Raw genomic sequence first — 17,500 nt, forward strand, 5'->3', positions numbered from 1 at the left:
CATCCACCACTCCTCCCTCTCTCATTTCTTTGCTCCTCCTGGATGACGGGTCATCCCTGGATCTCGCCCATCCCCCTAGGTCAGAAGCAGTGCAGCAAGACACAGCACGTCCTCAGCAAGGCCGCTTCATTCAATCGGCGACCCCTCCGTCCCCTTCTCGAAACATTGAAGACGGGAAGAAATCCCTTCGGGCTTTGTCAAAATGTCATCCACATATAACCATTCCCTAAACCCCCCTCACCCCCCCACCCACAACCAGTCCCTAACCCCCCCCCATCCCCCAAGCATTCCCTCCCACTCGTCACAATATCATCTATACGAGTACACAACCATTCTCCCCTCACGCCCTCTGCCTTCTCCCTTTCTCAACAGATATTCCATTTTTTTTTTTTCTGGAACTCAAAATTTTGGAATTTTCTTTCTTCAGGGGTGCTTGGGTTCCCTTCCAGTTCACCTTTTCCAGGGTTTTCTTTTTCTTCTTCCTCATCTTTTTCCTCTTCATCTTTTTCTTCCTCTTCCTCATCTTCCTCTTCCTCATCTTCCTCTTCACCCTCTTCCCCTTCTTCCCCCTCTTCCTCATCTTCTTCCTCTTCCTCATCTTCTTACTCATCTTCATCCTCTTCCTCATTTTCTTCTTCCTCTTCTTCCTCATCTTATTCCTCATCTTCTTCCTCTTCTTCCTCATCTTTTTCCTCTTATTCCTCATCTTCTTCCTCTTCTTCCTCATCTTTTTCCTCTTCATGATCTTCTTCCCTATCTTCCTCTTCCCATCTTCTTCTTCCCCATCTTCTTCCCCATCTTCTTCCCCATCTTCTTCCTCATCTTCTACCTCTTCTTCCTCATCTTCTTCCTCATCTTTTTCCTTTTCTTCCTCATCTTCTTCCTCTTCTCTTTCTCTTCTTCTCTTCCTATTCTTCCTCTACCTCCTTCACCCCCTCATCTTCCTCCTCCTCCTCTTTCAGAGTTTCTTATTCTTCTTTTTCATCGAGTTTGAGCAAATATGTAACACGAATAAAGTTATCGGGGCCCCATCCGTGCCCTCGAGCATCTGGCGTCTTGTTCTGCAACTCAAAAATTCGGAAATATCCTGCCGCGTTCTTCAGGGGTCTTCGGGTACGCCTCCGCTTCCCCTTTTCCCCATTCCCATTCCCATTCCCATTCCCTCCTGGGTCCACCGTCACCTCTTGACGAAATACTGTCGTGATTTCATTTTCCCCTCTTGAAGGACACCCCCCTTATCTCTCTCTCTCTCTCTCTCTCTCTCTCTCTCTCTCTCTCTCTCTCTCTCTCTCTCTCTCTCTCTCTCTCTCTCTCTCTCTCTCTCCTTCCCTCCCTCCCTCCCTCCCTCCCTCCCTCCCTCCCTCTCCCCCTCTCCCTCTCTCTCTCTCTCTCTCTCTCTCTCTCTCTCTCTCTCTCTCTCTCTCTCTCTCTCTCTCTCTCTCTCTCTCTCTCTCTCTCTCTCTCTCTCTCTCTCTCTCTCTCTCTCTCTCCTCCCTCCCTCCCTCCCTCCCTCCCTCCCTCCCTCTCTCTCCCCCCTCTCCCTCTCTCTCTCTCTCTCTCTCTCTCTCTCTCTCTCTCTCTCTCTCTCTCTCTCTCTCTCTCTCTCTCTCTCTCTCATTCTCCCTCCCTCTCCCTCTCTCCCCGTCCTTTCATTTGCTTTCTTCATTTTCCCATCCTCCATCCCCTGGTAATATCAACGCAGTTTTCCCTTCTTCGTCCTCCTCCTCCTCCTCCTCCTCCTCCTCACTTTTTCATCTTCTGGTTTCTACTCCACTTCCTTATTACCCTCCTCGTTCTCATCCAACTTCTCTTTACCCTCCTCGTCCTCATCCACCTCCTCGTCTTACTTCTCCACCTTGTTCTCCTTCTCCTCCACCTCGTCCTCCACCTCCTCCCACTTTTCATGTTCTGATTTCTTCTCCACTTTCTCCTCCAATTTGGCCTCCATTTCGACCTCCTTCACGGTCTTCTCCACTACTCTATGTCCCTCCTCTTCCTCCTTTTTTCCTTCATCTCCTTCTAATATATATTTTTCCTTTACATCCTCATTTTCCTCCTGTGCCCCCTACTCTCTTCCTCTTTCTCCTTTATCCTTTCTCTTCCTTTTCTTCCTCCCTCTTGTCTTCCTTCTCTTCCTCCTCTTCTCATCTTCCTCCTCCAACTCCTTTCTTCCTCCTCTTTCTACTCCTTTTTACTTCTCTCTTCTTCCTCCTTTCTTCCTCCTTTTTCAAGATTTCCCCCTCTTCTCCTCGCCTTTCTACCCATCATCGCTCTTGTTTCCTTCGTCGCTGGAGAACTTCGTGGGAAGGACGGACGGACTTCGAGTCTCCGAGGGCCTCGAGTCCACAAGGACTACGGAAGCCTCAGTACCGCCGAAGAACTCGTTTTGGAAGTGCCGCGTCCTCCTGCCCTGAAGGAGGCAGGACCAGGCACGAGTCGAGGATTTCAAGCAATGCCTCCCATAAAACCCAGAGAGGTTAATCTCATAGAGACCGGATATTTTCCCAAGCTGAATAAAGTCGAAGGAAGAGGAGAGGGAAGAGGGGAAGGAGGGAAGGAATGGGATGAGCAGGGGGTGGAGGAGGGGGAAGGGAGGAAGAGGATGGAGAAGCGGAGTAGCAGATGCAAGAAGGCGAGAGGCCTACGCCAGGAGGCGCTGAGTAGCTGCGGGCGAAGCAGTCAACTTTGCCCCAATATGCGCTTTGGGGATTGTTGGGGGCAGGAATCGGAGAGGAGTGCACAATTCGAACCCATAACTAAGGGAATGCGAGATCAGCACGCTTCCGATTGCGCCACCGGCGGATTAGTAATTGTGTGTGTGTGCGCGCGCGTCTGTACATGTCTATATATGATGATCATTTTAATTTCGATAGAATTTGTGGAGAAAAGTTACACGTATCATTATAACTCAGTGGCGTGTTACCCCACAATACTCCTTTAACCTTTAACCCTAGCCTTTTTTTTTTAATAAGATATAGTTACCCAAGTACCTGGAGTGATAGGGTATCAGAATATATATGGTTATGGGGGTCTATCTCCAAAACACTAGGAGTTCGTGAACAAACAGACAGAAGCTACTACTTTATTATAGCATATATATGTATATATATACAGTACATATATATATATATATATATATATATATATTTATATATTTATATTTATATATATATATATATATATATATATATATATATATATATATATAATGAATGGATTTGACAGATGAGAGTGTGGGTAGAGGAAAAAAAAAAGAGCTCATATGAGCTGGAACTCCTTTTTTGCTTATACGTTTCGATCGACTCGGTCTTCTTCAGTAAAATGTCTACAAACAGCTCTAACCTTACAATTATACACTCAAAGTTGGACAGACGGACAGGTCATCCCGCTGGGTGTCTGGGGATTCCCATTCCCGTACCAGGTACATGCTTTCCAATTGTATTTAATAATTTACTTGCTACCTTCGATAAACATACGAAACCTTCCCTATCGTTGGTATTTTCAAACGTGTTATACGCTGCTTAGTTTATCGCCCGTGCAAAAAGAGCTTATTGCCAATAGCCCTCTTTTATACACTACTGTCTTTTGATTTTTTTTACAGACATTCTTCCTTTCCTACACAAACCGATCCCGCGCGAGCGGGTGGTCTGACCTAGGTAGCCCATAGCCCATAGCTTACTGAAGAAGACAGAGTTGATCGAAACTTATAAGCAATAAAGGAGTTCCAGCCCATCTTCGCTTGTTCTTCCTCCACCCACACTCTCCTCTCTCTCTCTCTCTCTCTCTCTCTCTCTCTCTATATATATATATATATATATATATATATATATATATATATATATATATATATATATGAATAGAATCACCAGTGACGGTGATGTCGATCAAATAATTCCGACTGTCGTCCCCGGATTCGAACCGAACTCGTGAAAACAAACAAACAGACGATGGCACCGTGATTTCACGAGCCCGGTTCGAATCCCGGGACGACAGTCGGAATTATATATATATATATATATATATATATATATATATATATAAATATATATATATAAATATATACACACACACACACACACACACACACACACACACACACACACACACACACACACACACACACACACACATATATATATATATATATATATATATATATATATATATATATATCTAAAGGTACAGACAGAATCTCCTCAAGAAAAGACAAAATTTCTTGAAGTAAGTTTTTCTTGTTACGCCTTTTCGAATCTTTTGTTGCGTGACCTTTCGGTTCAGATGACTTTATGTATGTTGATTTGGACGAGAGGTGAAATTCTCAAATAAGACAAAGAATATAATGAGGATCCTCTTCACGGGACATTTCCTCTTCTTTGTTTGATTTGTATAAGCCTGCCGGCTTGATTTATGTGTGTGTGTGTGTGTGTGTATGTATGTATGGATTGCGTGCGTGCGTGTGCGTGTGCGTGTTTGTTTACCTAATTGTAGGAACGAAAAGGAGCAACGCTCGTTAGGTCCCGTCTGCTACTCTCCAATTTATCATACCTAGCCTGTTTGTATATTTACTAGTTATATCTTACGGGACATGGAGCTACGCTCGTGGTGTCCCTTCTTTGTATCTCGCAGTATCTAGTTTGCTCTTAAATTCATGTATGGTTTTTGCACACACTATTGTTTCGTCCAATTTGTTCCAGACATCCACCACTCTGTGTGGAAAGCTGTTCTTTTTCAGGTCCCGTCTATAACTGACCTTTTTGAGTTTTTCATGTCGTCTTGTATTTCTCTTATGCCAATTTTGTAAGTCTTCTCTATCAAGGACTTCCATTCCTTTCATGATTTTATAGATGGTCAATAGGTCACCTCTTTCTCTTCTTTGTTCCCGAGTCGCTAATTCCAGCTTTGACAATCTCTCCTTATATGACAGTTTTGATAGTGTTGGGGCCATCTTCGTAATTCCTCTTTGGATTCTTTCAACTTTCTTTATATTCTTTTTAGTATTGGGTGTACATAATGTCGCTGCGTACTCCAGTCTTGGCCTTATCAGTGTGACTAGTATTTTCTTCACCATTTCTTCGTCCAAGTAGGTAAAGGCCACCTTTATTGATCTTAGCAAGTTGTAGGTTTCTCCAACAATTTTATCTGTTCATCAGGAGTCGTGTCCTGTGTGTGTGTCTGTGTGTGTGTGTGTGTGTGTAAGCGTGTGCGTGTGTGTGTTTGTGTGTAAGAGTTTGCTTATATGTATGCATGTATGTAGGTATGTTTGCATATATTCTTTGCATGTGCGTGGGCAAGTGTCTAAAACGTTAAAAAAAAAAAATCGTATGGCACAAATATATTGTTAAAGCTCAGATCAGACTCTCTTCAGGGAAGCTAATAAATGATGTCAGACCCTTCGACTCCAAAAGGACGGGTTTGAGTGGGGCCTCATAAAAGTCAAGTCACGAAGTTAAAATTTTCATTTTACGGCGGTTTTACACCGAAAACCAGTTCGTGTTATTGCGTTCAAGACGCCCTCGGGCAACTCGGATCGGCGGTCCATCGTCTCGTCCTGTCACTTCTTTGTATGAGGTTTCTTCTTTTGTCGAACTTTAGCGATATGCCGGATGAAGGCGGGTGCAAGGAAAAAATGTGAATAAAAATAGATAAATATGAAGAAATTGATATACAGTATATAATAATTAGATAAAATACTGAAGTTTTTGTTGCAGGCAAATTAGACTATTTACCATACATATGCACGAAAAACTTGTACATACATATATATGAATATATATATACATACATATATATATATATATATAATATATATATATAAACACACAAACACACACACACACACACACACACACACACACACACACACACACACACACACACACACACACACACACACACACACACACACACACACACACACACACACACCTATCTGACGGCCCAGCAAGACGGACGTGAGATGGAACCATCCCCTGATGTCAACTTCCTCATCCATTTGGAGTTGCAACCTCGAGGGGGTGATATTCGGTCGCCGGCTCGAACCCTTGATCGCTGTATCAACTTGAACTATATTTTCTCCACCTTTAAGAAGAGACAACCGGCGACTGCTCCCTTTGAGAATTTCCATAATTCGAAAACCACCCAAGCGTAAGCTGAGACGCAGCACGAAGCAAGGGCAGACTTCTTGTTGCTGAATTGAAGTGAGAGAAAAGTCCAAACTGTACTGCGTCACCTGCGTCGACTGCGTCACCTGCGTCTCAGTTTGCGCTTAGTCTAATATTCGGAACAATTCCTACTTTTCCAAAATATTCGCAATGTTCCAGATTTTGGAAGTTTCCGTTCCCAGTATTGGAAATTTCTTAATTCCAGTGTGTGCTGGTGGCGTAATCGGAAGCGTGTTGGTAGTTGTGGGTTCGAATCCCGCACTCTTCTACGATTCCCAGCATTAAAGATTACCTAACCCAACAGTCCAAACGCATAATAGGGCATAGGTGACGGCTTCGGCCGCAGCTACTCAGCGCCTCCTGGCGTAGGCTCCTCAACTTCAGTGGAGAGAACCATCGGTTCATGTTTCGCCAGCTGGTCTGCGTACTCTGAACCATCTGTTTTCCAGATGGGTGGCTTAGCAATCTCGCGTCGTTTTATATAGATTTAAATATATTTCCTGGAACCAAGGCCAGGCAAGTTGTGGTCATAGAAGAGGGACGTCGGAGAGAATGGTCTCCCGACCACCTTTGAAACTCGTCAAGATCAAATGATTTTATTCAGTTAAACGTAACCTATGTGGGCCTTGTATTACATTGATAAGGAAAGTTCCTGGTAATCCGCAGCCCCCACAGCAACCACCAACGATCCTTCGAGTCCTACATAGATCTCTTTGGGTAGAAGCTTTGCCAAAGGCTAGCAGGATGAGAAGGAAAGGAGCAGTTACCGGTTGTCAGCTATTTTTGTAAAAGATAAATAGTTAAATAAAAAATAACGTTACAAACTCCCCCCCTCCCCCCATCAGGAGGCTAGGACGGTGCCCCTTACAGAGGACTTTGTAGCGTGGAATCAAATGAACCATGTCCTTGGTTCAACTCGCTGGTGGCAGATTTCGAAAACGCCATCACCTCAACCTTCGCCGCAGATAACGATGCCCTAACCAGCCAGCATCCGTAAAAAAAAAAAAAAAAAAAAAAAAAAAAAAAAAAAAAAAGGGGGGGGGGGGCAAATAGTCGAAGTTGTCACAGATATTGGGTACGGTCCGAGGAGCGATTCCCAGCCCCTCGGGACCGCATCTCTAGATGGTGAGGCTGCTGATAGGTTTTCACGTCCATCTTGCGGCACTGCCATCATCAGATACTTGTTATTAATTTTAATAGAATTGTCTGTTGTCGGGTGGAATAAAAAGATAAATTGTTGGCTACTGTTATTATTTATTTCATTAATTCATTCACTTATATTTTGTTATCTATTAATTGGTTTAATTATTTATTTTTATCAATTTATATATTATGTATTTATTATTATCATTGTTGTAATTTTTATTATCGTTTATTTATTCATTTATTACATTTTGTGGTGCATTTCATTGCTGATGGAGAGCAGACAGTGGCAAATGTTGACTATGTTTAGACGAACGAGTCGGATGTATACAGTCTTTGTTGATTTATCGGCTATAAAAAAAAAAGTCAGAATCCCTCCCTTTCGGCTTTGGTCAGTTTGTTTACACAAAAGAGGAAATTTCGTTTCATTTACACAGGCAAGGCCGTTCCATGTACAGCTGAATCTATCTATTAGGGAATGCTTTGTACAAAAACTAGTTTTTGGTGTATATCACAATGCCCTCCGGTATACACGGTAATGTATATTGTTACTGAAAAGTTATTTTAAATTACTATAATTTTGCTTTGTATGGAATATTTTTTTTTAGTGTGTGCCATTGTCTACCCATGTACAGGTATATGATATTGAAAAGAAGTTTTAAAAACGAGGGTAATTTTTAATTGTTGAATTTCAATTGTAGACAGGGAACACGTCTTCTGATAGACAAACTTTGAAAGTATGGATTTTTTTTATCCAATTGTATCTGTACACAATATCGGTGATGAAGATCTGCCCCACGGGTCTTTTTCCACTTTTAAGGGGGGATAGCCAACCAAGTCATAAACCTACTCCCATCCATCATCCATTGTATCCCTCTTGTCTTATCTCCTCCTGGATGAAGGGTCATCCTGTCTCCCGACCACTGCCTGGGTCAGAATCATTGCTTAGGTTCACTAACTAAAAACTCACAAGAGTACTGTAGCCAACACCGATCATCGACCCCCCACACCTCCCGTAGATCTCTCTGAGAAGAAACGTTCGACTGCTTTGTGTTACCTTGGGTCTTTTTACTGCCAAGTCACGTAGTCGACCCAAATCTGTTTCACGCGGAATTGGGACAGACTGTATAAGATGATCTTACCAGTCCTATAGTCTACTTCTCGTCCTGTAAAAACGACATTCCTTAAATAAAGCTTATAACGAAAACAGGAATGATGATCATATGGTTTATCGTCACATACACCCTCTTATCGAAAGGCTAGTAAGATGACCCTTACAGAGGACTTTGCAGCATGGAATTTAATAAACCATGTCCTTGATTCAACTTCGCCGGTGGTAGGGTTCGAACCGCCATCCCCTTGACCTTCGTCAAGTAACGACGCCCTAACCCGCTCGACCAGCGACCTTCCCAGTCATGAATAAACTTGTATTAAGATTCTTATTTTTTCGTTTCCTGCTCACGTCAATCCTTGCAAAGGCAGGAAGGGACATCATCTTGCCACCTAAGGAAACTAACCTCTTGTGAGACTCAGTTAGAGAGAGAAAATAAGAGCGAAAATCTGCTTAAGTAGGATGATTCATCCTGCAGATTTTTTTTTTTTTTTTTTTTTAGATACACAACTTCTCTCAGTCATTCATTCTTCAAAACCAATTTAACTTGGTATCAAAGGTTTCTTAACCTAACTTTAATGACAATCTTTAGAATATAATGATGTGCAGTCCGAGTTTGTGAGTATGGAATCTTTGCGCATGCGCTTAATTTGCCTCGAGTTTCACTGGGCAAAAAAATCCGCAGCCCCCCAGTAGCTGGCTACGGTCCTCGGGTCTTTCCACAGATAATTCCTTTAAGGGATTATCCCACTGGGCCATTTTTCCTCCGACCTCCGATTAATCGGGGGTACCGAATAATACATAGAATATCGTTTAATATGCTGGAGGGAAATTATTTTCCTCCAGCATATTAGATTGTGGCAACAGGCCGCCACTGCTGTAGTGTCCCCATATTGCACATAGCTTTATTGTAAATAAAATTGTTAATCTTCAGCAAATCAGTATACATCTACTATAATCAATACAGTATGTTGAAAATAATGTATCTCATATGAGGATGACTGTTATATTGTTAAATTTATTTATATGTAGTTTTATTTGCATACACTTTACAAAGCGTTTATATATTCATCGTGTATTATGTATGTCATGGCGGACGGGCAAATCAGATAGAAGTCTAAAGAGAATCTGACTTTCTCTGGTACATGATTCATGGAGGACTTCACACATCATGTTGTAGAAACACTACAAGATTCCATTCCGAAAGCTTCGGGTTTGCAAATCTGCTCAAACAGTCGAAGGAAAAATACCCCAGTGTGATAACACCATTAGGATGAAGTCGTGTGTGTGTGTGTGTGTGTATTCACCATGGTCTTGGATCACGTGTTGAACTCGTGATCGACAGCTATTTACCTCCCGGAAGAGAGCTCAGAGCGCATATATGACCGATCTTTGGGTAATGCTGTGACCTTACATGCACACACACACTCAACTCCCCGCCCACGAGTTGGAGTAACGACTCGCAGTACAGCGATACTGAAATTATTTCAGCCCTGGGCGGGATTCAAACCCGGACCGCTGTAGTGGCAGGCGGGAGCTCTACCACCGCGCGATCGCGCGCGCGCGTGTGTGTGTGTGTTGTATTCTTGTTAGACTGTCTTTTCATTGAATGAAAGCAATAGGAAAAAGGTGAGCAGTCACCGGTTGTCGAGTCTCTGTATAAGACAGTGGAGCAAATACAATTGAAGTTGGTAAAGAGATCCTCAGTCCGGTCCGGGGACCGAGTGTCGGCCCCTCGGGGCTGTAGGGAGATGATTCCCTCTGCCGTCCATCTTGGAAATGGCTTCATTTCCTCTCAACAACAACAAGAGTACCACCACCAATAACAACAGCAGTAGCAGAAACAACAAAAACAAATTAAACAAAAACAAAACAAACAACCAGTAACAAACGGAAAACCCAAAACAACAAACACAAACAATAAAACAAACAAAACAGCAGCTGTATTCCCGAAAGTGGTCCTGTCTTCCATTTTCTCCAGATGCTCTATATGTCTGTCACGACAATAGCCGCAGCGTTAAGCTCACAATAAGAGAAAATACCACAACGTTAATGAATAAATAAACAGATATTTTATTTCTACATGTCACTGCATTATGAGTACATACTCCCAACGTAACAATTTGAAAACAACTGGAAACATTTGTCAATTTTTTTTTATACATGTCACTGCATTATGAGTACATACACCCAACGTAACAAATTGAAAACAACTGGGAATATTTCTGTCAAATTCGAAAGCTAAATTCTAATTAAACATTTGAGTTCTGCTGCAAATTGCGAAGAAGAACCGATGGTGGGCGTTTGTGTGTTGTTTGGCCTTTGCAATTACCGTATGACATATGGTAGGGAGCTAGATTGGAAATTGCGTTCTACTTCATTTCCAACCCGCTATGTATAAAGTGGATATTTCATCCGGTATTTGTTGGCATTTGTCAAAGGGATGGAATGAGAGTTGGGAATTCATCTGTCCTGCAGGATAAGTTTGCAAATAAAAGTGAATAGGACATAGATACGTGGATACACACACAAACACAGACGCAGACACACATGTACACACACACACACACACACACACACACACACACACACACACACACACACACACACACACACACACACACACACACACACACACACACAGACGCAAACACACATGTACACACACACACACACACACACACACACAGACGCAAACACACATGTACACACACACACACACACACACACACACACACACACACACACACACACACACACACACACACACACACACACACAAACACTTATACACACGTAGACACAAACCTACACACACAAACACACGCGTATTAAGCTGTAGGATGAAGATCCATCACACAGAAAGTAAAAGAAATATTTGAGGAGGAGACGAGAAGGAAGGAGAAAACAAGTTAAAAGGTGAGTGTGGCGAACAATGATCGACTTGGACCGTAAGAGATGTTGGTTATTCCCTAGCATACTGACAGCATAGATCATGCACTCAATATTTCATACGCGCATAGGATGATGGTGGTTGTGGTGGTGTTGTTAGTAATGATGATAATGGTGATGGTGGTGATGATGATGATGATGGTGGTGGTGGCGATGATGGTGGTCGTAGCGATAATGGTGGTGATGATGGTGGTGGTGGTGGTGGTGGTGGTGATGATGATGGTGGTGGTGATGAGGGTGGTGGCGATGATGGTGGTGGTAGCGATAATGATGGTGATGATGGTGATGGTGATGACAATGATGACGATGATAGGGGAGGTTTAACCAGTTGTGAGCTTTGCGCGAAAAAAAAGTGTTTATGAAGACCGAATGCCAGCCAATGAGGCTGCACCTCCAGGTGGAGGCAAGGATGTCAATGAGAACCTGAAAACGGTCGGTGGTGGAGATGATTCTCTTCGACATCATTCTCTTGGGATCACAGACAAATATCCTTAATTAATCTCTTTACTTTATATGCATTTATAAATGTTCTAATTTTGAATATTAATATTTACTTGAAGGAGTTAAAAGATGTTCACTTGAATGCAGTGTTTGTACTATAGTCGCACATTATGTAATATAGTTATTGATTGAATTATAGTGTTCATGTGAAGTTAGTGAAACGGTTTAACGTCGCAGAACTCCCAGAACCGTGCCCTTTGTTCAACTCGCCGGTGGCAGGGTTCGAGCCTCAATCACGACCTCCGTCGCATGTAACGACGCCCTATCCCGTTCGGCTAGCAAACGTTAGCGTAAGATAATTAGAGTAGGCAATTGGCTGTATTCACATCTTAGATAAGATCTTAGTCTTTTAATGTTAGGAATTTATTGTAGGTAATATCGTCTTCTAGGATATACATGATATAGTATCAAGATCTGGTCAACGATCTCTTCTTTTGATTTATATTTATTATCTTTTGTTTTCGTTTTTTTTTTTTCTCTCTGCTCAAGTTTGTAATTATTTGATGAGTGGTTATTGCCACCTTTCTTGTCGCAAATTGTTTTAAATTTTCTTTCGATGTTTTACTTCTCACTCTCCCCCCAAACCCCCCCTCCCTCTAAAAAATCTTTATCGCCTTGTTTGGTCTAAGTTGCTTGCGAAATTTTACTTCCTCCGTCTACCTCACTACAAACTATTTATTTATCTAATTATTGTTTATTTATTTATCTATTTTGGTTTAAGTTACTCGCAAAATTCTAATAGCTTTTGACGACATTCTTCGCCCCAGAATCGCTATTCTAAAACAGCACTAGACTCCCAAAACAATATTCCATTTCCTCTCTTGTTCAGGCTCCACCTGTCAACATTATAAATTCGCTTAATCGCAATCACCCCCACGTTTGTCTATTTACCGGACAATATGTAAGCAACCGCAGTCGAGTTTCTTTACCATTTCCGTTCATGTCAAGGCCGTAATTGGGATTTAGATTTCAATTTAGCAAAATGTACCGAGTTGTTAGTCTGAAGCAATGTGCGACAGCTTGTATGTCCTCTCGTGTAATACCGTGTGCTTGTTTGTTCCGGGAATTAATAGGCGGGTTTGGTTGAATATGTTAATGGGGTTAAGTGTTGGTAATGTGTATTTAGTTTTTTTTTTTTTTCTGCCATGTACAAGTGTCCATTGGTCTAACGTTGTGTGTGCGTGTGTTTAATTCACCTTCTTGGATCACGTAATAGACTCGTGATCGATAGCTTTTACCCTTCCAGATGAGAACTCAGAGCACATATATGGCCCGATCTATATGTTATGCTGCGTGTGTGTGTGTGTATGTGTATGTTTGTTTGCTTGCTTGCTTGCTTTCCTTCAATTGCCCTCCCTTCCCTTTCCTTCTCTTCCCTTCCCCACCCTTCTTCCCTTACCTTTCCCTCCCCTCCGACGCTTTGAATCGCCTGCAGCTTCTTTCCTATCTTGTACTCTTCTTCCCCTTATCTCTTCTTCCTCTTCTCTCCCTTCCCTTCCCCTCCCCTTTCCCTTTCCTTCAGCTTCTCTCCCCTTCCCCACCATCTCCTCCTTATCCACTGCCTTTTCATCCTTTCCCTTCCCTTCCTCTTTTCCTTCATTTAGTCCTCCTTTCCCTCATTTCCCCGTACATTGCCTTCCCTTTCCTCACTTACCTCCTCTTCCCTCACTTCCCCTCACTTGTTTTCCATTCCTTCTTTTCCCTCCTTTTCTCTCCTCTTTACTCCCCTTCCCTCCCCTACCTTCCCCTCTCCATCCCTTCCCTTCTCTCACTTCCCCTTCTCTTCCCTCGCCTTCCCTCACTTTCCCTTCTCTTCCCTCGCCTTCCTTCATTTTCCCTCTTTCCTTACCTTTCCTTCCCTCACTTTTCCTACCTTTCCCTACCTTTCTTTCCTGTCTATCCTTCCCTTTCCCTCCATTTCCCTCTTCTTTCCCTCCTCTTTCCTCTCCTTCCCTCTTTTCTCTCCCTTCCTCCCTTTCCTTCCTCTTCTACCCTTTCTTCCCCCACTTTCCCAACCTTTTCCTTCTCTTCCCTGTCCTCGCCTCCCCTTCCCAAACTTTCAATCCTTTTCCCTGTCCTTCCCTATTTGAAACCCAGAAACCTCACCTACTCCGTACCATCTTGGCACCGTCGCAAGAGATGTTTTGATGTGGCAACGTTGGATATTGCATTGATACATATTAATCGCATTGACTTGGCGTTGAGCAGATCGTCCACGATGGAAGCATAACAAACCCACAGGCTTGTTAACCACAAGAGAAGGGGGCTTGATGATTGATTTTGCTTTGACCAACGGTAGGCGACTTAAATCAATTGTGGGATGGTCACTTTCTTGAATTCGGTTCTCGAGTGGAATATGTATTGATAGTTTCTTTTGGGAATCTAAAAAATTCGCAAATCTTCGAAATTCGCAATGTGCTCCGAATATCTGGAAGTTTTGAATACCTAAAGGAGTTTGTAATGTCCTCGTGTATTTTCGAAAAGATTTCTGAATTGTGGGAATTGTCAATATGGAGAATGGTAGGGTGGTGACGTAAGCACAGAGCAGTTGAAGTTTTATTTACTAACATGTCATCCTTACCAGGACTTTTTCAGACTACATACAATTAGAGATATTAACACCTCATATACTCCAGCCGAAGATTACCCCGTTCCTCAACAGTCTACTTCACTTCTCTCACACTTCCGTTCAGTTTCGTGAAGTACATCTGGAGTATGTAAAATGTTGATGTTTCTGTAATTGTATTTACTCAGAAAAAGTTCTGGTGAGGACAAAATGTCGGTAATCAAAGTCCAACAATTCCTTGTCTTTGCCTTACGATCCTACCACTCGTGTGTTACATCAACATGGAGAGTACTGTTTATCCTGTGATTCGCTACACACGACTTTGTTCACTTCCACCCCTACGGACCAGAGCCATGCAGTATTCCTCTATGAATGTATAATAATCTCCACTTAAGAAAAAGAAAGACACTTTTCACTTCAGCCGTCCACCATGTCTGCAGCTTGACATTGATCTCTCCAATTTCCTCTTGATTCCACCTCTTCTCGATATTGCCCCCAAGGACAGAGGCGCTGGTTAAGAGCGACGAAATACTTCCTCTTCTTCTCCCCCCTCCCTCCCTCCCTCCCTCCTTCATTGTCTCCCTCCATTTCTCCCTCCCCTGTTCCCTTCCTCCTCTCCTCCCTTCCACCCCTCCATTCCTCCTTACCACCCTTTCCACCCTTCTCCCATTCTTCATTTGTTTTCATTATCCTCATTCTCCTCCTTCCTCCCATGTTCCTTATTCCTCCCTCCATAGTCCCTTCTACTGCCCCCTCCACCCCTCCCTCCTATCCTTCCCTCCTCTCTATCCCTCCCTTCACCCTTCCTCCATATCTTTCCTCCATCCCTCCTCCGTGCCCTTCTCGTGGTCTCCCATTTCCTTTCTTATTTCATCTTGTTTTGCAAAATCCCCAGCGGGTGTTTGCCGCAGAGACCCGCAGTCATTATTGGAAGAACAAGATTGTCCAAATTAAACAAAACTAAATAGGATAATTGTGGGCGGGTGGATTTGGGTGTGCGTGTGTATGTGGGTGGGCCTGAGGGTGTGGGTGGGAAAGAGTATGATGATGATGGTGATGATGATAAAAAATATTTGGCAGTGAATCAATATACATGAAGTGCAGATAATGAAAAGAACACATAGTTCCAAATAACAATTACAATTACCGAGGATAACACAAACAAAGTATGTAAGCTTATTTCCATTATGGTGGGGGCAACTGTGGGTGTGCGGGTGAGTGTGGGGGTGGGGATGAGTGTAGGGTAGTGTGCGTGTTGAAATGTGTGTGTGTGGGTGTGGGTGTGGGTGTGGGTGTGTGTGTGTGTGTGTGTGTGTGTGTGCATGTGCGTGTGTGCGTACGCGTGCGTACGTTCGTTTGGGTCTCCATGAGGAAATATATTATGAAGTTTAACTTGATGGTTTTTGTGAGGAGAAGCTCTGCTTTAATATTTGCATATGTAGATGCATATATGTACACGCGCACACACACACACACACACACACACACACACACACACACACACACACACACACACACACACACACGTACACACACACACACACACACACACACACACACACACACACACACACACACACACACACACACACACACACACACACACACACACACACACACACACACACACACACATACACCTAAATGGAAATTTTCAAGAAATATCGAACCCCATTTTTTAATTTTGAAGTGCAAAAACAGTTTATTACATTCAGTGACGAGAAATGATACACAAGTGGAGAACTATCGAGTTTAAAAAGGAGAGACTTCATCTCTGATGCTTAGAGAACGTACTCGATACTCCCGGTTTTGTAGACTAAGCAAACAACATCTACTCTTCAGAGATTGTTTTTATTACGGGCTGTACAGAGCCAGAAGCCACAGGACTTTTAGGGGTCGTTGGACACGAAGATTGAATGTTAAAATCGACCTTATGGCAGCTTTGGTTTCTTTTGATGTGGGCCTTTGCTCTTGATCAGCTGAAGGTTTCCTTGGGATATTTTGGCACCAGGAACAGGTGGAAGGTACATAGGAATGGACTCTCTCTCTCTCTCTCTCTCTCTCTCTCTCTCTCTCTCTCTCTCTCTCTCTCTCTCTCTCTCTCTCTCTCTCTCTCTCTCCCCTCTCTCTCTCCCTCTCTCTATCTCTCCCCCCCTCTCCCTCCCTCTCTCTCTCTCTCTCTCTCTCTCTCTCTCTCTCTCTCTCTCTCTCTCTCTCTCTCTCTCTCTCTCTCTCTCTCTCTCTCTCTCTCTCTCTCTCTATCTCTCTCTCCCTCTCTCTCTCTCTCTCTCTCTCTCTCTCTCTCTCTCTCTCTCTCTCTCTCTCTCTCTCTCTCTCTCTCTCTCTCTCTCTTTCTTTCAAAGGATTATAAAGGAAGATCATACTGACAGTTTTTGGTCCATAATTAGGCCGGATGCAGAAAAAGTAAAATAAACAGAATAGATAAATGATAGACAAACAAATAAATGATAATTTATGGTAAATGAACAAATAATTGATAAGTAAATAAAACAAATAAATGCTTTTGAAGACCCTCTAATTCTCTCTTTCACCCTTACCCTCCCATCCTTACTCACCCTCACCCCCTCACCCCCGGACCTCACCTTCACAACCTCACCCCCTTACCCTAACACCCTACATCCTCACACCCTCACCACTACATCCTCACCCTCACACTCTCACATTCACTCTCACCCTCCTCCTTCACCCTCACCACTCTTCCAACACATCACCAGCGTCATCACCCGACTCTTCCCGAACTCAGGTCAAGTTCCGAACTCAGGTCAAATTTCCTTCTCCCCAACAGATCGAATCGAACGCGTCCCCGTTGTAGGTCGTCCTCAGGGTCTCGAGGCCGAGTATATGGTCTCGAGGATTGATGGTGATCGCCAAGAGGTGCTTTGCTGGGGGACCAACGAACTCGGGGAACAAAAGGAACCTTGTGTGTTCACCATCTACGCCATGGGTGAGTGTTCTTGTCGTGTTTGTGAGCGGGAGAACGGAAGTGTGAAGCACAAGAACGAGAGTAGAATTCTTTCCCGCGGGGTCCCTCTTGACGAATTTGGA

At 43.2% G+C, this 17,500-nt stretch overlaps 1 protein-coding gene across 1 annotated transcript in view; it reads left to right on the top strand.

The window, feature by feature from the left end:
- Positions 1–17,500, top strand: part of LOC143035216 (contactin-6-like) — a 503,111-nt gene that overhangs the window by 283,570 nt on the left and 202,041 nt on the right. The window contains exon 10 of the mRNA XM_076201952.1: positions 17,241–17,399. Within this exon, the coding sequence (XP_076058067.1) occupies positions 17,241–17,399 (159 nt within the window). The remainder of the gene's footprint in view (positions 1–17,240; positions 17,400–17,500) is intronic.

This window comes from Oratosquilla oratoria, chromosome 18 (genome assembly GCF_046742065.1).
Source record: "Oratosquilla oratoria isolate Oo_2021 chromosome 18, ASM4674206v1, whole genome shotgun sequence".
Taxonomy (NCBI): Eukaryota; Metazoa; Arthropoda; class Malacostraca; order Stomatopoda; family Squillidae; genus Oratosquilla; species Oratosquilla oratoria.